The sequence below is a fragment of the Myodes glareolus genome, chromosome 1, assembly GCF_982192425.1.
Source record: "Myodes glareolus chromosome 1, mMyoGla1.1, whole genome shotgun sequence".
Lineage (NCBI taxonomy): Eukaryota > Metazoa > Chordata > Mammalia > Rodentia > Cricetidae > Myodes > Myodes glareolus.
In genome coordinates, this window is record NC_142026.1 from 70,554,370 (window position 1) to 70,576,242 (window position 21,873).

The 21,873-nt window shown below is 39.4% G+C and overlaps 1 protein-coding gene and 1 long non-coding RNA gene across 2 annotated transcripts in view; both read left to right on the forward strand.

The window, feature by feature from the left end:
• The first annotated feature begins 366 nt into the window (after nucleotides 1–366).
• Nucleotides 367–21,873, forward strand: part of LOC125395474 (uncharacterized) — a 34,092-nt gene continuing 12,585 nt past the window's right edge. The window contains exons 1-3 of the long non-coding RNA XR_007230570.3: nucleotides 367–886; nucleotides 2,731–2,811; nucleotides 3,492–3,542. This is a non-coding gene — a long non-coding RNA (uncharacterized LOC125395474). The remainder of the gene's footprint in view (nucleotides 887–2,730; nucleotides 2,812–3,491; nucleotides 3,543–21,873) is intronic.
• On the forward strand, nucleotides 4,507–5,397 carry Vn1r1 (vomeronasal 1 receptor 1). Its single transcript, XM_087896279.1, has one exon. It carries the CDS (start codon nucleotides 4,507–4,509, stop codon nucleotides 5,395–5,397), a length of 891 nt encoding a protein of 296 aa, XP_087752405.1.

Genomic DNA, 21,873 nt, shown 5'->3' on the forward strand with positions numbered 1-21,873 from the left:
CTTTCTCATCCTCTTCTGCTTTTTCTTCTCTTTCTCCTTCTTTCCCTTCTTTTACTTCTTCTTCTACATCTTTTCATCCTACCCATGTTCCTCCTATTTTTTTCTCCACTTATCAAACTGAGTTCTAAACTGATCCACAAACCTTTATATCCTTTATCAAGCATGATTCTAGCCAAGACACACTTCAATCTTCACATATCAGGTAAATGGAGTTTTATTGTCTTTGTTTCATACAAGGCATCTCTACAAACCATAGCTGCAAGCTTTCCATCATCCATTTAACAATGTTCCCTTCTCCATGTATGGAATCCCATGACATCATAAAGGCATCATTCTGAAACCATATGTAAACATCTCCATGGCATAGAGACATCTTGGAAGTCTCCTTGATTACACATCTTCACTAGCCACCAAACTCTAGGAGGAATTATTGATATAGTGTGACTTCTGCAAGCTGAAGAGAGATGGTATGGTCTGGGAATTCTCAAAATTACCATGAATCCCTGAATACCAAGATAATGAAGACTCAGTCAGAGTTCTGTGCTCAACTTCTTGTAGCACTCATGAGACATTCTCTGAGGTCTTCATAAACTCTGTGTCATTATTGTGTATTTTGAGGTTGTATCTCAGGAAACCAGTTCTTCACCTCCTGATGGGCATCATTAATGTTCATTTTCAGTAGCAGCAGGGGACTTATACAGTACACAGAATCTTCTGCAGAAAATCTCAGGTCCCTTTACAGATGTTGTCAGTAAACTTACAGGGAAAATTATCACCTCCCCCTGAGGAAATAAGATCAATCAATCCCAAACCTATATCAGAGGCTCCATTCCACATCTGCATACAGCAACCTAGCAGACAATGCCTGGATAACATTCATTCAAAGGTAGGTATTTGATGAGGCTATCAGTGTGATAAATTTTAATTTTATATTTCTAATATCTCACATTACAGGTGTATGGACATTACAAAACATATGGTCGATTATTTATTCTGGTCTCAGTGTTTTGTTTGTCAAATATTTGGAATCTTCAGAGGTGACTTAAGGGAGTGTGTTTAAGTCTGGTGTGTGTGTGTGTGTGTGTGTGTGTGAAGTGCTTTTTACATATTTGCTTAAGTTTTTTAAAAATTTCCTTCAACGGCCTCCACTGATGACAAGCGGAAACACCAGCAGGTCCTTCATGGTTTTTATATAGATTTGAGTAATTTGATATTGTCTGCCTGCTGACTATGAATGAACATATGTCTGGTTTCAAAAAAATTCATAATCTGTGCACATTTTTCACAGCTGTTCAAATTGATTCATAAATGTATCAATCAGGAAAGTCAGAATCACAGTACAGGCATGACACCAATTCCAAATATATGAAATAACTGTGTATGAAATATGATGTTTCCCTGAGTACTCATCCTCCATGGTTACCCTGTACATACCTTTCTGTTGCAGAGGTTTGATATGGTTCATATGGGTGCAGAAAATTAAGTCTGTATGTCTTAGAATATAATATAAATCTGTGAGCTTATATATAGTGGCATTTCAAAAATATTTTAATAGATAAAGGCTGCCTGAAGATCTGAGGGTAAAACAGTCCCATTGGTCAGCCTTACAGATCAGATTGTGAAAACACACACCTTTAATTAAAGGTAGGATGCACCTTTAATCTCAGTAGCCACACTAGTTGCCATAGAAACTGGGTAGTGGATGCCTTTAATGACAGTGGTGCACACTTTTAAACTCAGCCCTAGAGAGGAATATAAGATGGGGCAAGACAGTTCTCACAGACACATTCTCCTGAGATCCCAAGAGGCAGGACTGCAATTACAGACTGAGGTCGAGATAAGTGTCAGTGCCTTGCTGTTTTGCTGTTTGGATCTTCAGGTTGAAATCTAATTTCTCTCCCTGAGCTTCTATTAATCATGCTTCAAGAATATAGCACTGTGAACAGGGCAACACACAGAAATAAGAGGGGTGGAGGCACAGAGGTGGACAGAGTGCTTGGGAAAAGAAAGAACGATACTGGATAGACATCTTTTAGAAAATCCCTGTCATATTACCACTTACTACCTGCACAGTGCCAAAACAGAATCTTTACTCTTCTCATTGTTATATCCTTGCCAAAAATTGTTCTCATTTATCCAAGACAAAAGATGGCATTGTCACTCTATCCACACTAAGATTTCATAGCTAACACATGATGATGTCATTGTACAGAGGATAACCTCAAACTTGTTATGGAGTCACATGGGCCTGCAGGGGAGTGACTGGTATGTATTCCTGCTTTTGCTTTTACTTTCAACAGCTTTAAAAAAATGTGGGTCAAGGGATTCTGCAATTGTATCTCTAAAATTTATGTTCCTTTAAAGGAAAGGTAACATTTGTGAATAAGTCAAGATAGCTCATTAATTTCTCCATGTTAAAGAAGTAAAAGATTTCCATAAAACACAGGTTGTTAATGGTTATTTGGCAGAAGTGGTATTGTGGGAAGAAAGACAGAATTCATGAAAGTATTTTAATAAGTCAGTGCTAAAATTAATCTTGATATTGGTTTGTAGCCAAGTTTGGTCAGTTTGGTTTCATTTTCTTTCTACTATCAATGTTACTCTAGCTCTTCTAGAAATTTTTCAGAAACTTAAAACGCTATTACTACCAAACACGCCGCAGGGTGAGCAGGTTCCCATCTTTGTGTGAGGCCTATGACACTAATGTCACTTATCCCTCTGTCTCCATAGATTCCTGTGATCGGCAGAATCTTGACCCTTATGCACTGTGAATTTCTGCCCTGAGTTATGGGTACAACTTTATTACTCCAGGTTTGTCTTCCAGAACCAGAGTTAGAGCAAACTTTAAAATTCCTCTCCTGAGCCAGCTGTTTTACTTATCTTCATTTCAGCGTTTGCCTCCCCATCCACCCTACTCCTTCCCTTCCTCTCATTTCCTTCTCTGCCCTGTTTATGTCATTTGACTTCAATTGCTCAGCAATGCTTACTCATCTTTTTGCTGTATGAAGAGTCACATACAGCAAGTGATAAGAGGGACATCACACAGCCTGAACTGTCTTGGTAGCAACAGAAGAATGTGAACATGTATATGAGAGTTCTAATAGCTACACGAGTTATTCTGGGGTGATATTCACCTCCTGATGACATGATGTTAAGCTTTTCAAATTCCATAGTTGATGAAAAGTTTTGAAAACATTTTGAACAAGTTTCACTACACTTACCTTTTTGGAAAGAATAATATAGAGCTGTCAATACTCTCTATTCTACTTCACTGAAGATAAATACCAGATATTTCCTTAAATTTTATATTTGAAATTATATTAATGAAGAATATTTGGGATTCCTTGAGCTCTTTGGCCTCATAGTCTTATATTTTCCTTTGGATTATTCTCAAAAGTTTTGTTCACCAATAGTGAATAACACTCTACACATTCCTAGCTGCAGAAATGCAAGTATGACTGAGGACAATGATTCACTGTTTCTCTTTACAGATTTTTACTTTATGGATACCTGTGGGTCTTGAATTATCTGAATTATTTCTGGTAAGTTCATATACATTAAATCTGTAAGAGTTGATTAAATTATTTTTTCCTTACATTTTAAAGTTGTTCATTTTCATGTGATGGTATCACATAATATTCTAGGTGACTGTAAGAATATTTTATACATTTATGTCATACATCATATCACATTGTAAAGCTTATTTTCTACCCTTCCACCCAGTATAACCTTGTTCTTATATTTATAAGTTCAAACTTTAGTTCAAGAAAGAAATATTTGTTTACAGTTCCTGTATCTTTTCACTGCCCTGTAGCAAATCTTCTAAGCAGGAATCCATGTCAGTACAAAAAGCTTCCTGTTGTGGAGACCCTCTGTGTGTTGCCTGTATTGGTTAATGAATAAAGAAACTTCCTTGGCCTGATAGAGCAGAACTTAGGTAGGCAGGGAAGACAGAACTGAATTCTAGGAAGAAGAAAGCAGAGTGAGGGGAATGTCATGGATCGGCCACCAGAAATAGATGTGCCAAATTATTCCTGGTAAGCCACTACTGCGTGGTGATACACAGTTTAAAAGAAATCGGTTAAATTAAGATGTAAGAATTAGCCAATAAGAAACTAGAGCTAATGGGCTGAGCAGTGATATAATTAATGCAGTTTCTGTGTGGTTATTTCGGGGCTAAGCTAGCCAGGAGGCCTGGATGAACAAGCAGGCCCTCCTTGCAACAACTTCTCCATTAGGTATTCCTTCAGGTGTGGACCACAGTACTCTGAACTAAGTAGACCTAATAGATACTGAGGGAACCAAAAATACCCGTCTTCATTGAGTTGAGCCTTGCACAGTAAATATTCCATGGCTATTTAAGTGAGAATACAAAAAGTATATAAATACTGAGAGAAGCATGAGTGTCATGCAGTAATTTTAATTTGCTTAACTCCTTCATTTTCCTGACTCTATTAAAACCAGTATCCTCTTGGGGATGACAAAATGTACTCTGCAAGTCTGAATATGGGGTTTATTTTCCTCATACAGACTGTCATTGGGATCATGGGAAATTCTTCCCTCTTCCTTCTGTATATCTTCCCTCTGCTCACTGGAAGTCACATGAGACCTATAGATTTGGTTCTCAGTCAACTACTTTTGGCCAACTTAATAGTTTTGTTGTCTAAGGGTATTCCACAGACATTGCTAACATTGGGATGGAAATGTTTCCTGAGTGATACAAGTTGCAAACTTGTCTTCTACTGGTATAGAGTTGGCACTGGGGTGTCAGTCAGCACTATCTGTCTCTTCAATGGATTCCAGGCCATTAAGCTCAAACCCAGAATGTGTAGGTGGATTGCACTCAAAATACAATCCCAAGAGTTCATTGGCTACTGCTGTCTCTTGACCTGGTTCCTACATCTCCTCATGAATTTATTTCTTCCATTTCTAGTGAATGGTCCATTGAATGGCATTGAGAGAAATGCCAGTGTAGAAAGCAATGGTGGTTATTGTTCCTGGACAATACCTACTGGATGTGTCTTCCTATGTAATCTCCTATACTTTTCCCCTGATATGATAAGTTTGATTTTTATGTCCTGGGCTAGCATATTGGTGATTGTTGTGCTTCACAGACACAAGCAGAGAGTTCAGCACATTCACTCATACAGCTTCTCCTCTAGTTGTTCCCATGAAGACAGAGCCACATGTAGAATTCTGATTCTGGTGTGTTTCTTTACAGCCTTCTATTCTGTCTACATTAGCTTGGTGCTAAGGATGATTCATGCTGGAAAACATGGTCAGTGGGTAGTGAACAGCTCTGTCTTGCTGGCATCTTGTTTTCCAGCATTCAGCCCCTATGTGCTCATTCTCACTGATACCAGGGTCTCACGGGTCTCTTTTGCCTGCAGAACATGAAACAGTGCATTTTCCTGAGTATCTTCCAGTAGTCTACTGCTTTTAAAGTGTTTGAATATTATCATCAAAATATATTAATAATTTTGCATCTAGAATATGAATTATATATAAAACAAAAAGCTATTTGCCTTATGTTGCTCATGTTATAAAGGAAGTTTGAAAAATGGTCACAATAAAACAGAGTGAATCATGTTAATGCTTCATTTATTTACCTTATGGAAATTTCTCATCTTTTTAGCATTTCATTGTATGAAATTTCTGAGTTTAAATTTGGGGATATGTCTCATTTGTAATCTTGTGGAATTCTTGGAAAAAAATTATCCTATTTGCTTTTTCAGTTTAAATATATTTGGTTTTTATAATGATTTAATAATATGTGTATTTATTGTCTACAATGTTGGGTTTTGATCTTTTGTAAATTGTGGAAAGCTTCAGTCAAATCACTTTAATCTCTTGTGTTAATAATGGTTTAATAAATAACCATTATTTTTGGTAAAGGATTAAAGAATTGCCCAACCCCTACCTGATCAACTATTTTCAGTTACCAGCAATAAAAACAGTGTGCAACTCCCACACTGATGTAAGGTAAAGCCTAATCAAATGGTCTCCTGTTCTCAGTATGGCAATATGTCAAGTCCTAAGATACTAAGGATGTGTGCGTGTGTGTGTGTGTGCGTGTGTGTCTGTGTGTTTGTCCTGGTACATCCAATAAATAAGCCCACATCTGTGCACATGCAAGTAGTCATAAATAAAATCACTGACTTATCTTCAGTATGATATGAAAGCAAGAAGGAAACATTAGTAAATGGTCCAGAGAATGTGAAAGGGGATGTCATGGGTATGACAGAGGTAAATATGATCAAAATGCATTACATACAAGTAGGAATATGTGCATATACAAATAAGTGTATATGTGGGTACAGTATAACATGTAGAAAGGAGAATGGAAAGTTTAACTATTAAGGACTGAGAAAGTACTAAAGGAAGGCAATAAATACTCTGGTCATAAAAAGGACCATAAATCTAATTGCTTTCTGTTTAAACTCTGTCTTGGATATTTCAGTTTGGTTTATTTCATTACTTTTATTCAAAACTTTCTCAGTCCTTAATATTACTTAATGTATAAAATTATATTAATCCTGCATGGTTGAATATGTTGATGCATTTCTGCATTCCTTGCACTCAGCAGTTGGAGGCAGAAGGATCATGAATTCAAGGCCGGACTTGGCTACATAGTGAGCTCAAGACCGGTCTTGAATACATGTGACTATCTCAGAAGGAAAGAAGGTAAGAGACAATTCAGTGTTTAACAGCACTTGCTGCTCCTCTAGTGGACTCAGAATAGTTCCCAGCACCCATGACAGGAAGATGAGAAGCACTGGAACTCCAGTTCTAGGGGATCTGACACATATTCTATGCTCCGTGGGTGAGAACATATATGTTCCAACACACATAAATAAAAAAATAAACCTATTATTAAAAAAATAAAAATAACAAACATGAAATATTGTATGATTATGCTAAAATGTTCATGTTCTGACTACTTATTTCTAGAAAATCAGAATTTTTAATTTTATTTTATTTTATGTGTACATATATTATTTTATGTGTACATATGAAATTTCTCCCTCTTTGTGTGTGTGTTTGTGTGTGTGTGTTTGAGAAGTCTATGTGCAAGTGTACAATATTCAGGAGTCAGTTCTTACCATCCACAATGTCTGAGGAATCATATACCAATCACCAAGTTTAGCAACAATCACTTTAACCTGATCATCCCTCTTGCCATTATGTGAGAGACAGTAATTTTATTTGTGCCTACTTTTTCTTAATCAGTATATGACTATGATCATTAGGAAACACTAGATCCACTAAATTTAATGCAAAATTTAAAGTTAGTTTAATTTATAATGTAGTATTCAAGCCATGAGTCATGTACATTATAGAAAATTGCCTACTGCAGAGTTAATATCTCAGCCTTCCCACTCATGATTTTTTCAGAGATTCGTCAAAGAATTAGAATCATGGAATCTACTTTAAAAAAATAAACGAGGGATTGGAGAAATGACACAGTGGCTATGAGTACTGTTTACTCTTCCAGATACACTGAGTTCAATTCTCAGCACCACATGTCAGCTCACAACCTTCTCTACCTCCAGATCCGCAGTTCTGATGACCTTTTATGACCTCCGTGAGCACTGAATATTTTGTGGTGCACAGTCAAATAAACAAGCAAAAGAACCATTTATATAAAATAAAACAAGGGGCTAGAGAGATAGTTCCACGGAAAAGTGCACTGACTGCTCTTCCCAGGCACTTGGTTTCAGTTTCCAGTATCCACAAGGCAGTTCACAACAGTCTGTAATTCCAGTCTTAGGGAACCACCACCCTCTTCTTGTTGTGAAGTCACCAGCACAGAGGTAGTGCAAAGATAAACATGAACTTTTGCCTAGCGATCTTTGGGCAAAAGTTGGGAGCACGGGGGTGGGGGTGGGGTGGGGGTAAAGGGAAATGGGGAGAGAGAAGGGAGAAGGGGAGGATTGGAGAGAGCTTGGGGAAAGGGATGGTTGAGATGGATTAAGAGTGGATATGGGAGCAGGGAAGAATATATCTTAATTAAGGGAGCCATTTTAGTGTAGACAAGAGACTTCGCTCTAGAGGGGTTCCCGGTATCCAAGGAGATGCCGCCAGCTAGACCCGGGAGCAGAGAGGAGAGGGTGCCTGAACTGGACTTATCCAATAGCCACACTGATGAATATTTTGCATATCACCATAGAATGTTCATCCAGAGATGAATGGAGATAGAGATAGAGACCCACACTGAAGCACTGGACTGAGCTCCCAAGGTCCAAATGAAGAGCAGAAGGAGGGAGAACATGAACAAGGAAGTCAGGACTGTGAGGGGTGCGTCCACCCACTGAGACGGTGGGACTGATCTAATGGGAGCTCACCAAGGCCTGCTGGACTGGGACTGAATGAGCACGTGATCAAATAGGACTCTCTGAACGTGACTGACAATGAGAGCTGATTTAGAAGCACTGGATTTAGATTCTACTGCATGGACTGACTTTTTGGAAGTCTAGTCTGTGTGGATGCACACCTTACTACACCTGGGCAGAGGGGGGAGGGCCTTGTACTTCCCACAGGGCAGGGCACCCTGACTTCTCTTAGGAATGGAGAGGGAAGGTGAGGCGGAGTGAGGAGAGTGATAGGGAAATGGGTAGAGGGGAGGAAGTGGAAATTTTTAATAAATAAATAATTTCTAAAAAAAAAAAGAATGTTCAGAGCCACTGATCTATATGATAAAGGTGAACCTACTTTGATAAACTTTATTTGACAGAGAGAATAAGTTCCTTTGAAAAAACTAGTGATATCAATGGAATGAACAGAAGGAACCAGGGCACATTTTCCATTCAAAGCTTTCTAATGAAAGTTTCTTAAAACAAGTCAAGTCTCTCATGTTGAAACAGGTAACATGTGCTCAGGTTTTTAGATTTCGAAAGTGGTAGTCTGGGGCTCTTTTGTTATGACTACTTCAGCAAATATATTCACGCTTTTCATTACAACCAATTTCCCACTTTGTTCCTGGGGTAACTAAAGTAAGATACAGTGAAAAAAAAAAGATACACATGACGCCAAAACCCTCAAACATTTAAAAATTGAATATAAAAAGTCTATGTCAATCTTCCTATTTAGCTTCTCTAGGAACAAGAATTATAGGCTCAATGTCATTTATTAATGTCTAGATTCTACTAATGGGTGAGTACATGCCATATTCATCTTTTTGGGTCTGGGTTACCTCACTCAGGATAGTGTTTTCTATTTCCATCCATTTGCATGAAAATTCAAGATGTCATTATTTTTTATCACTGAGTAGTACTCTAATGTGTATATATTCCACACTTTCTTTATCCATTCTTCCATTGAGGAGCAATCTAGACTGTTTCCAGGTCCTGGCTGTTACAAATAATGTTGCTATGAACATAGTTGAACAAATGCTTTTGTAGTATGATAGGGTATCTCTCAGGTATATTCCCAAGAGTGGTATTGCTGGATCCTGGGGTGGGTTGATCCCGAATTTCCTGAGAAACTGCCACACTGATTTCCAAAGTGGTTGCACAAATTTTCATTCCCACCAGCAATGTATGAGTGTTCTCCTTACTCTACATCCTCTTCAGCAAAGGCTATCATTGGTGTTTTTGATTTTAACCATTCTGAAAGGTGTAAGATGGTATCTCAAAGTTGTTTTGGTTTGCATTTCTCTGATCGCTAAGGAGGTTGAGCATGACCTTGAGTATCTTTTGGCCATTTGAACTTCTTTAGTTGAGAATTCTCTGTTCAGTTCAGAATCCCATATTTTAATTGGGTAAATTGGCATTTTAAAGTTTAGTTTCTTGAGTTCTTTATATATTTTGGAGATCAGACCTTTATCTGTTGCCTGGTTGGTGAGGATCTTCTCCCAATCAGTAGGTTGCCTTTTTGTCTTAATGACAGTGTCCTTTGCTTTACAGAAGCTTCTCAGTTTTAGGAGGTCCCATTTATTCAACGTTGCCCTTATTGTCTGTGCTACTGGGATTATACGTAGGAGGTGGTCACCTGTACTCATGTGTTGCAGTCTACTTCCCACTGTCTCTTCTATCAGGTTTAGTGTGATCAGATTTATATGAGGTCTTTAATCTATTTGGACTTGAGTTTTATGCATGGTGATAGATATGGTTCTATTTTCATTCTTCTAGAGGTTGACATCCAGTTACGCCAGCACCATTTGTTGAAGATGCTTTCTTTCTTCCATTGTATACTTTTAACTCCCTTGTCAAAAATCAGGTGTTTATAGGTTTGTGGGTTAATATCCTTGTTCTTCAATTCAATTCCAATACCAGGCTGTTTTCATTACTGTAGCTCTAAAATATAGTTTGAAGTCAGGTATGGTAATGCCTCCAGAAGTTCCTTTTTTGTATAGGATTGTTTTGGCTATCCTGGGTTTTTTGAATTTCCATATAAAGTTGATTATTGTTCTCCCAAGGTCTGTGAAGAATTTTGTTGGGATTTTGATAGGGATTGCATTGAAATTACGATTGCCTTTGGTAGAACTGCCATTTTTTTCTATGTTGATTATACCCATTCAAGAGCATGGGAGATCCTTCCATTTTCTGATTCTCTTCAATTTCTTTCTTCAAAGCCTTAAAGTTCTTGTCAAATAGATCTTTCACTTTCTTGGTTAGTGTAACCCTAAGATACTTTATGCTATTTGTGGCTATCATGAAAGGTGAAGTTTCTCTGATTTCCCTCTCTGCTTCTCTATCATTTGTGTATGGAAGGGCTACTGATTTTTTTTGGAGTTTATCTTGTATCCTGCCACATCACTGAAAGTGTTTATCAGCTATAGGAGTTCTTTGGTAGAGTTTTTGGGGTCACTGATGTACATCAACATATCATTTGCTAAAGTCTGACTTCTTTCTTTCCAATTCAAATCCCCATGATCTCCTTGTGTTGTCTTATTGTTATTGCTAGAACTTCAAGCAATATGTAGAAGAGAAAGGGGGAGAGTGGACAGCCTTTTCTTGTTCCTGATTTTAGTAGAATGGCTTTGAGTTTCTCTCCATTTAATTTGATATTAGCTGTTGGTTTGCTATATATTGCTTTTATTATATTTAGATATGGTTCTTGTATCCCTAACTTCTCCAAGACCTTTATCATAAAGGGGTGTTGAATTTTGTCGAATGCTTTTTCCACATCTAATGAAATGATCATAGGTTCTAGGGTGATATGCAAAATATTCATCAGTATGGTTATGGGCCAAGGCGGTTCAGGCACCCTATCCTCTGTCCAGAGAACAATCTGGGGATCACTCCTTGGACCTGGGATCCCCTTTATAATCAAGTCTCTTGTAAACCTTAAAATGACCCCCTTAGTTGAGATATATACTTCCCTGCTTCCATATCCATTTTTCCTCCCTCCCCCCCCATCCCAATCCCCCGAGCTTTCCCCATTCCTCCCCTACTCCCTTCTCTCTAACCCTCTCCCCTTCCAACAAACCACTCACACCCCCATGCACCCAAGGTTGCCTGGCACTCTTTTTTTTTCTCAAAGTTTATTAAAATACAAAAGTCTCCGTTTCCACCCCTCCTCCCAACCCCCTCCCACTCCCCCCACTCCCTCCCCTCCTCCCTCTTCATCCCCAAGAGCAGTCAGGGTCTCCTGCCCTGTGGGTAGTTCAACCTCCTCCCCCCGTCACTCCAGGTCCAGGAAGGTGAGCATCCAAACAGACTGGATCCCAGAAATCCACTATATGCAGAGGAAACAAGTCCCAGTGTCATTGTCAATGGCTTTTCAGAAAGACTCCAGGCCAGCCACATTCAGAGAATCTAGCCTCACTCAGAGAATCTGGCTGGATCACATGCTCGCTCAGTCCCAGTCCAAGGGCCTTGGTGAACTCTCATTAGATCAGTCCCCTTGTATCAATGGGTGATCGCACCCCTCGCGGTCCTGATTTCCTTTTCCATGTTCTTCCTCCTTCTGCTCCTCATTTGGACCTAGGGGGACTCCGTCCGGTGCTCCAATGTGGGTCTCCGTCTATATCGCCATCCATCATCGGATGAAGGTTCCCTCTGATCTTGCCTTCCTTGCTCACGTTCTCTTTCCTTCTGCTTCTCATTTGGACCTAGGGAGTTAAGTCCAGTGTTCCAATGTGGGTCTCCGTCTCCATCTCCATCCATCGCCAGATGAAGACTCTACGGTGATAAGCAAAATATTCATCAGTATGGTTATGGGCCAAGGCCAGTTCAGGCACCCTCTCCTCTGTCCAGAGAACAATCTGGGGATCTCTTCTTGGACCTGGGATCCCATTTATAACCAAGTCTCTAGTAAACCCTAAACAGGCTCCCTTAGTTGAGATATATTCTTCTCTGATCCCATATCTATCCTTCCTCCCTCCCCCTCTCCCAGTCCCCCGAGCATTCCCCATTAATCCCCTGCTCCCTTCTCTCTAACCCTCTCCCCTTCCAACAACCCTCCTACTCCCCCATGCACCCGAGGTTACCTGGGACTCTTGTCTATTTCCAATCTCCAGGAGGAAAACTACCTGAATTTTCTTCAGGTTCGCCCTCCTATCCAGCTTCTCTAGGATCACGAATAATAGGCTCAAAGACTTTTAATTATGGCTAGAATCCATTTATGAGTGAATACATACCATATTCCTCTTTTTGGGTCTGGCTTACCTGACTCAGTAAAGCGTTTTCTTTTCTTTTTTTTATTATTTTTTTATTTTTTATTTATTTTTTATTTAATTTTTACTGGGAACCCCTCCAGAATCAAGTCTCTTGCAAACCCTAAAATGGCTCCCTTAGCTGAGATATAAACCTCCCTACTCTCCCACCATCCTTCCTCCCTCCCCCCTCCCATTCCCCCAAGCCTTTCCCAATCCTCCCCCTCTCCCCTCTGCCTGACCATCTTCCCTGACTTCCACCCCCCCAAAACCATGCATCCGACTTCCTAGTTCCACTATGCAGGAGGATAACTATATGATTTTCTTCAGGTTCACTTTCTTACTTAGCTTCTCTAGGATCACAAATTATAGACTCAAAGACCTTTAACTATGGCTAGAATCCACTTATGAGTGAGTACATACCATATTCCTCTTTTGGGGTCTGGGTTACCTCACTCAGTAAAGTGTTTTCTATTTCCATCCATTTGCATGCAAAATTCAAGATGTCATTGTTTTTTACCGCTGAGTAAAACTCTAATGTATATATGTTCCAAACCTTCTTTAACCATTCTTCTATGCAGGGGCACATAGGTTGTTTCCATGTTCTGGCTATTACAAATAGTGCAGCAATGAACATAGTTGAACAAATGCTTTTGTAGTATGATAGGGCATCTCTTGGATATATTCCCAAGAGTAGAATTACTGGGTCCTGAAGGAGGTTGACTTCCAGTTTCCTGAGAAACCACCACACTGATTTCCACAGTGGCTGGACAAGTTTGCATTCCCACCAACAATGGATGAGAGTTCCCCTCACTTAGGAAGTAGACTCCTGTGCCTATATCTTGTAGACTACTTACCACTTTCTCTTCTATCAGGTTCAAAGTAGACAGATTATGTCGATGTCTATAATCCATTTGAACTTGAGTTTTGTGCATGGTGATAGATATGGATCTACTTTCATTCTTCTACAGGTTGACATCCAGTTATGCCAGCACCATTTGTTGAAGATGCTTTCCTTCTTCCATTGTATACCTTTAGTTCTCTTGTCGAAAATTAGGTGTTCATAGGTTTGTGGGTTAATATCCGGGTCTTCTATTCGATTCCATAGGTCGACTTCTCTGTTGTTATGCCAATACCAAGCTGTTTTCAATACTGTAGCTCTGTAATAGAGTTTGATGGCAGGGATGGTAATGCCTCCAAAAGTTCCTTTATTGTATAAGATTGTTTTGGCTATCCTGGGTTTTTTGTTTTGCCATATACACTTGATTATTGTTTTCTCAAGGTCTGTGAAGAAGTTTGATGGGATTTTGATGGGGATTGCATGTTCATGAGTGAGATTGGCCTGTAATTCTCTTTCTTGGTTGTGTCTTTGTGTGGTTTTGGTATCAGAGTAACTGTAGCTTCATAAAAGTAGTTTGGCAATGATTCTTCTGCTTCTATATTGTGGAATACATTAAGGAGTATAGGTATTAGCTCTTCCTGGAAATTCTGGTAGAATTCTGCATTGAAACCATCTGGTCCTGGGCTTTTTTTGGTGGGGAGATTTTTGATAACAGTTCTAATTCTTCACGACTAACAGGTCTATTTAGATTGTTCACCTGTTCTTGGTTCAACTTTTGTATATGGTACTTATATAAAAAAATGTCCATTTCTTTTACATTTTCCAACTTTCTGGCATATAAGCTTTCATAGTAAGATCTGATGATTCTTTGAATTTCCTCTGTGTCTCTGGTTATGTCCCCCTTTTCATTTCTGATCTTATTAATTTGCATGTTCTCTCTCTGCCGTTTGATTAGTTTGGATATGGATTTGTCAATCTTGTTGATTTTCTCCAAGAACCAGCTTTTTGTTTCATTGATTCTTTGGATTGTTTTCTGTGTTTCTATTTTGTTGATTTCAGCCCTCAGTTTGATTATTTCCAGTCTTTTACTCCTCCTGGGTGAATTAGCTTCTTTTTTTTCTAGTGCTTTCAAGTGTGCTGTTAAGTCTCCAATGTGTGCTTTCTCCATTTTCTTTAATTGGGCACTTAGCGCTATGAACTTTCCTCTTAGCACTGCTTTCATAGTGTCCCATAGGTTTGAGTATGTTGTGTCTTTATTTTCATTAAATTCAAGGAAGACTTTAATTTCTTTCTTTATTTCTTTCTTGACCCACGGGTGATTTAATAGTTGACAGTTCAACTTCCATGAGTTTGTTGGCTTCCGGGGGCTAGCATTGTTGTTGAATTCTAACTTTAATCCATGGTGATCTGACAAAACACAGGTGGTTACTAATATATTTTGTATCTGTGAAAGTTTGCTTTGTTACCAAGTATGTGGTCAATTTTTGGGAAGGTTCCATGGGCAGCAGAGAAGAAGGTTTATTCTTTCCTATTTGGGTGGAATGTTCTATAGATATCTGTTAAGTCCATTTGATTCAATACCTCCAATAATTCTCTTATTTCTCTGTTGGATTTCTGTCTGATTGACCTGTCCATTGGTGAGAGAGGAGTGTTGAAGTCTCCTATTATTAGTGTGTGTGGTTTGATGACTGCCTTGAGTTCTAGAAGTGTTTCTTTTACATATGTGGGTACCTTTATATTAGGGGCATAGATATTCAGGATTGAGACTTCCTCCTGATGAATTGTTCCTGTTATGAGTATGAAATGTCCATCTCCATCTCTTGTGATTGATTTTAGTTTGATGTCGATTTTGTTAGATATTAGAATGGCCACACCTGCTTGTTTCTTAGGTCCGTTTTCTTGGAAAACCTTTTGCCAACCCTTTACTCTGAGTAGATGTCTGTCTTTGTGGTTGAGGTGTGTTTCTTGTAAACAGCAGAATATTGGATCCTGTTTTCGTATCCAATCTCTAAGTCTGTGCCTTTTTATAGGTGAATTGAGTCCATTGATATTAAGTGATATTAATGACCAGTGGTTGTTGACTCCGGTTATTTTTTTGGGTGGGGGGGGTAGTGGAGTGTATATTTTTCCCTTCTTTGAGTTCTGCTTGTGAAGGGTCACTAGATGCCTGAGTTATTGTAGGCGGTTTTAGGAATGTTGAATTCCTTGGGTTGTGATTTGCCTTCTAATACTTTCTGTAAGGCTGGATTCGTAGCGATGTACTGTTTAAATTTGTTTTTATCCTGGAATATTTTTTTTCTCCGTTGATAGTGAATGATAGCTTGGCTGGGTAAAGTAGTCTGGGCTTGCATCCATGGTCTCTTAGTTTCTGCAGTACCTCTATCCAGAACCTTCTGGCTTTTATGGTTTCCATAGAGAAGTCTGGCATAAGTCTGATAGGTTTACCTTTATAAGTTACTTGATCTTTTTCTTTTGCAGCTCTTAATATTCTCTCTTTAATCTGAATGTTTTGTGTTTTGATTATTATATGGAGAGGGGATTTTTTTTTGATCCAGCCTATTCGGTGTTCTGTATGCTTCTTGAACCTTCATAGGGATATCGTTCTTTAGGTTGGGGAAGTTTTCTTCTCTAATTTTGTTGAATATATTTTCTGAACCTTTGATCTGCAATTCTTCTCCTTCTTCTACCCCTATTATTCTTAGATTTGGTTTTTTTTTTTGTGTCCCACACTTCCTGAATGTTTTGTGATGAGAAATTGTTGGATTTGCTGTTTTCTTTGGTCAGAGCATTTAATTTCTCTATGGTGTCCTCAGAGTCAAGATTCTTTCTTCTATTTCTTATATTCTGTTGGTTATGCTTGTTTCTGAAGTCTCTGTTCATTTACCTAGATTTTCCATAGCCAGCCGGCCCTCGGCTTGTGATTTCTTCATTGACTCCATTTCAGTTTTCAAATCTTGAACTGTTTCCATTACCTGTTTGATTGTTTTTTCTTGGTTTCCCAGAATTTCATTTACGGATTTACTCATTTCTTCAAACCTATTGGTATATTTCTCTTCCATTTCTTTACTCATTTCCTCAATCTTTTTGTTATACTTATCTTCCATTTCTTTATGGCTGATTTTCACCTCCTGGTTAAGTTCCTCTATTATTTTCATAAAGATCCGCTTAGAGTCTATTTCTTCTATTTCTTCTGGAGTAGGGTGTTCAATTCTTCTAGTTTTGTCATCCCTGGATTCTGGAGATGTCATATTGCCTTTCAGGTTGTTGGAGGAATTCTTGCATTGGCGCCTGCCCATCTCCTCCTCTCTGGATGAAACTCCTCAGCACTCTCTGGATAGAGCTCCTCAGCACTCTCTTGATAGAACTTCTCAGCACTGCAGCAGGGCTAGCTGGTGTTTACAGGACACAGGAGACAAAAAGGCAGCAGTGGGGGCAGGAGGGGTCCTGTGAAACACCGAAGACCCTGCTGCAGAAGCTGAGGGGTGAGGGGCTGTGCTCTCTTCTGGGACAGAGAGCCCAGGCAAGCACCCACTCACCTCTCTGGATAGAACTTCTCAGCACTGCAGCAGGACTAGCTGGTGTTTACAGGACACAGGAGACAAAAAGGCAGCAGTGGGAACAGGGAGGGGTCCCATGGGACACCGAAGACCCTGTCGCAGAAGCTGAGGGGGTAGGAGCTGTGCTCTCTTCTGGGACAGAGAGCCCAGGCAAGCACCCACTCACCTCTCTGGATGGAACTTCTCAGCATTGCAGCAGGGCTAGCTGGTGTTTACAGAACACAGGAGACAAAAAGGCAGCAGTGGGAGCAGGGAGGTGTCCCCGTGGGACACAGAAGACCCTCCCAGAGAAGCTGAGGGGGGAGGGGTTGTGCTCTCTTCTGGGACAGAGAGTCCAGGCAAGCACTCACTCACATCTCTGGATAGGACTTCTCAGCACTGTAGCAGGGCTAGCTGGTGTTTACAGGACACAGGAGACAAAAAGGCAGCAGCAGTGGGGGCAGTGAGGGTTCCAGTAGAACACCGAAGACCCTGCCACAGAAGCTGAGGGGGGAGGGGTTGTGCTCTCTTCTGGGACAGAGAGCCCAGGCGAGCACCCACTCACCTCTCTGGATAGAACTTCTCAGCACTGTAGCAGGGTTAGCTGGTGTTTCCAGGACCCAGGAGACAAAAGGGCGGCAGTGGTGGGGGCCGGGAGGGGTCCCGTGGGACACCGAAGACCCTGCCACAGAAGCTGAGGGGGGAGGGGTTGTGCTCTGCCTGGCACTCTTGTCTACTTCCAATCTCCAGGAAGATAACTAAATGATTTTCTTCAGGATTACCTTCTTATTTAGCTTCTCTACGATCACGAATAATAGGCTCAAAGACTTTTAATTAAGGCTAGAATCCACTTATGAATGAATAAATGAATTCCTCTTTTGGGGTCTGGGTTACCTCACTAAGTAAAGCATTTTCTATGTCCATCCATTTGCATGCAAAATTCAAGATGTCATTGTTTTTTACCACTGAGTAAAACTCTAATGTATATATGTTCCACACCTTTTTTAACCATTCTTCTATTGAGGGGTACATAGGTTGTTTCCAGGATCTGGCTATTACAAATAGTGCTGCTGCTATGAACATAGTTGAACAAATACTTTTGTGGTATGATAGGGCATCTCTTGGGTATATTCCCCAGAGTGGGAATGGTGGGTTTTGAGGGAGGTTGACTCCCAGGTTCCTGAGAAACCGCCACACTGATTTCCACAGTGGCTGCACAAGTTTGCATTCCCACCAACAATGGACGAGAGTTCCCCTCTCTCCACATCCTCTCCAGCATAGGCTATCATTGGTGTTTTTGACTTTAGCTAATCTGACCGGTGTAAAATGGTATCTCAAAGTGGTTTTGATTTGCATTTCCCTGATCGCTAAGGAGGTTGAGCATGACCTTAAGTGTCTTTTGGCAATTCAAAGTTCTTCTGTTGAGAATTCTCTGTTCAGATCAGTACCCCATTTTTTAATTGGGTTAATTAGAGTTTGAGTGTCTAGTTTCTTGAGTTCTTTGTATATTTTGGAGATCAGGCCTTTGTCTGATGAGGGGTTGGTGAAGATCTTCTCCCAGTCCAAAGGTAGCTCTTTTGTCTTACTGACAGTGTCCTTTGCTTTACAAAAGCTTTTCAGTTTCAGTAGGTCCCATTTATTCATTGATTCTCTTATTGTCTGTGCTACTGGGGTTCTACCTAGGAAGTGGTCTCCTGTACCTATATCTTGTAGACTACTTACCACTTTCTCTTCTATCTGGTTCAAAGTGGTCAGATTAATGTTGAGGTCTTTAATCCATTTGGACTTGATTTTTGTGCACGGTGATAGATATGGATCTACTTTCATTCTTCTACAGGTTGACATCCAGTTATGCCAGCACCATTTGTTAAAGATGCTTTCCTTCTTCCATTGTATACCTTTAGCTCCTTGTCGAAAATCAAATGTTCATAGGTTTGTGGGTTAATATCTGGGTCTTCTATTCGATTCCATAGGTCGACTTCTCTGTTCTTATGCCAATACCAAGCTGTTTTCAATACTGTAGCTGTGTACTAGAGTTTGAAGTCAGGGATGGTTATACCTCCAGAAGTTCCTTTATTATATAAGATTGTTTTGGCTATCCTGGGTTTTTTGTTTTGCCATATAAAATTGATTATTATTCTCTCAAGGACTGTGAACAAGTTTGATGGGATTTTGATGGGGATTGCGTTGAATCTATAAATTGCTCTTGGTAGAATTGCCATTTTTACTATGTTGATCCTCCCAATCCAAGAGCAGGGGAGATCTTTCCGTTTTCTAGTATCCTCCTCAATTTCTTTCTTCAAAGACTTAAAGTTCTTGTCAAATAGGTCTTTCACTTCCTTGGTCAGAGTGATCCCAAGATATTTTATGCTATTTGTGTCTATCGTGAAAGGTGAAGTTTCTCTCATTTCCCTCCCTGCTTCTTTATCCTTTGTGTATAGGAGGGCCACTGATTTTTTGGAGTTGATCTTGTACCCTGCCACATTACTAAAGGTGTTTATCAGCTGTAGGAGTTCTTTGATAGAGTTTTTGGGGTCGCTCATGTATACTATCATATCGTCTGCAAATAATGAGAGTTTAACTTCTTCCTTTCCAATTAGAATCCCCTTGATCCCCTTATGTTGTTGTATTGCTATTGCTAGAAATTCAAGCACTATATTGAAGAGGTATGGAGAGAGTGGACAGCCTTGTCGTGTTCCTGATTTTAGTGGAAAGGCTTTGAGTTTCTCTCCATTCAATTTGATGTTAGCTGTCGGCTTGCTGTATATTGCTTTTATTATATTTAGGTACGATCCTTGTATCCCCAGTCTCTCCAACACCTTTATCATGAAGGGATGTTGAATTTTGTCAAATGGTTTTTCAGCATCTAATGAAATGATCATATGGTTTTTTTCTTTCAGTTTATTTATACGATGGATTACATTGATAGATTTGCGTATATTGAACCAGCCCTGTATCTCTGGGATGAAGCCTACTTGATCATAATGAATAATTTTTCTAATGTGTTCTTGGATTCGGTTTGCCAGTATTTTATTGAGAATTTTCGCGTTGATGTTCATGAGTGAGATTGGCCTGTAATTCTCTTTCTTGGTTGTGCCTTTGTGTGGTTTTGGTATTAGGTTAACTGTAGCTTCATAAAAGGAGTTTGGCAATGATTCTTCTGTTTCTATATTGTGGAATACATTAAAAAGTATAGGTATTAGCTCTTCCTGGAAGTTTTGGTAGAATGCTGCATTGAAACTATCTGGTCCTGGGCTTTTTTTGGTCGGGAGGATTTTGATAACAGCTTCTAATTCTTTGCAACTAACAGGTCTATTTAGATTGTTCACCTGTTCTTGGTTCAACTTTGGTATATGGTACTTATCTAAAAAAAATGTCCATTTCTTTTACATTTTCCAACCATGTGGCATATAAACTTTCGTAGTAAGATCTAATGATTCTCTGAATTTCCTCTGTGTCTCTGGTTATGTCCCCCTTTTCATTTCTTATCTTATTAATTTGAGTGTTCTCTCTCTGCCATTTGATTAGTTTGACTAGGGGCTTGTCAATCTTGTTGATTTTCTCCAAGAACCAGCTTTTTGTTTCATTGATCCTTTGGATTGTTTTCTGTGTTTCTATTTTGTTAATTTCAATCCTCAGTCTGATTATTTCCAGTCTTCTACTCCTCCTGGGTGAATCAGCTTCTTTTTTCCTAGAGCTTTCAAGTGTGCTGTTAAGTCTCCAATGTGTGCTTTCTCCGTTTTCTTTAATTGGGCACTTAGTGCTATGAACTTTCCTCTTAGCACTGCTTTCATAGTGTCCCATAGGTTTGAGTATGTTGTGTCTTTGTTTTCATTAAATTCAAGGAAGACTTTAATATCTTTCTTTATTTCTTCCTTGACCCAGGGGTGATTTAATAGTTGACTGTTCAACTTCCATGAGTTTGTTGGATTCCTTGGGGTAGCATTGTTGTTGAATTCTAATTTTAATCCATGGTGATCTGATAAGACACAGGTGGTTACTAATATTTTTTTGTATCTGTGGAAGTTTGCTTTGTTACCAAGTATGTGGTCAATTTTTGAGAAGGTTCCATGAGCTGCAGAGAAGAAGGTTTATTCTTTCCTATTTGGGTGGAGTATTCTATAGATGTCTGTTAAGTCCATTTGATTCAATACCTCTAATAAATCTCTTATTTCTCTGTTTGGTATCTGTCTGATTGACCTGTCCATTGGTGAGAGAGGAGTGTTGAAGTCTCCTATTATTAGTGTGTGTGGTTTGATGACTGCCTTGAGTTCTAGAAGTGTTTCTTTTACATATGTGGGTGCCTTTATATTAGGGGCATAGATATTCAGGATTGAGACTTCTTCCTGATGAATTGTTCCTGTTATGAGTATGAAATGTCCATCTCCATCTCTTGTGATTGATTTTAGTTGAAGTCGATTTTGTTAGATATTAGAATGGCCACACCAGCTTGTTTCTTAGGTCCGTTTGCTTGGAAAACCTTTTCCCAACCCTTTACTCTGAGTAGATGTCTGTCTTTGTGGTTGAGGTGTGTTTTTTGTAAACAGCAGAATGTTGGATCCTGTTTTCATATCCAATCTCTAAGTCTGTGCCTCTTTATAGGTGAATTGAGTCCATTGATATTAAGTGATATTAATGGCCAATGGTTGTTGACTCCGGTCATTTTTGGGGGGTAGTAGAGTGTATGTGTTTTCCCTCTTTGAGTTGTGCTTGTGAAGGGTCGCTAGATGTCTGAGTTATTGTAGGCAGTGTTGGGTGTGTTGGATTCCTTGGGCTGTGGTTTTCCTTCTAATATTCTCTGTAAGGCTGGATTCGTAGCTCTGTACTGTTTAAATTTGTTTTTATCCTGGAATATTTTGTTTTCTCTGTTGATATTGAACAATAGCTTGGCTGGTTAT

Excerpts from the sequence above, each read along its gene's own strand:
- Vn1r1 (XM_087896279.1), top strand. The coding sequence starts at position 4,507 with ATGGGGTTTATTTTCCTCATACAGACTGTCATTGGGATCATGGGAAAT.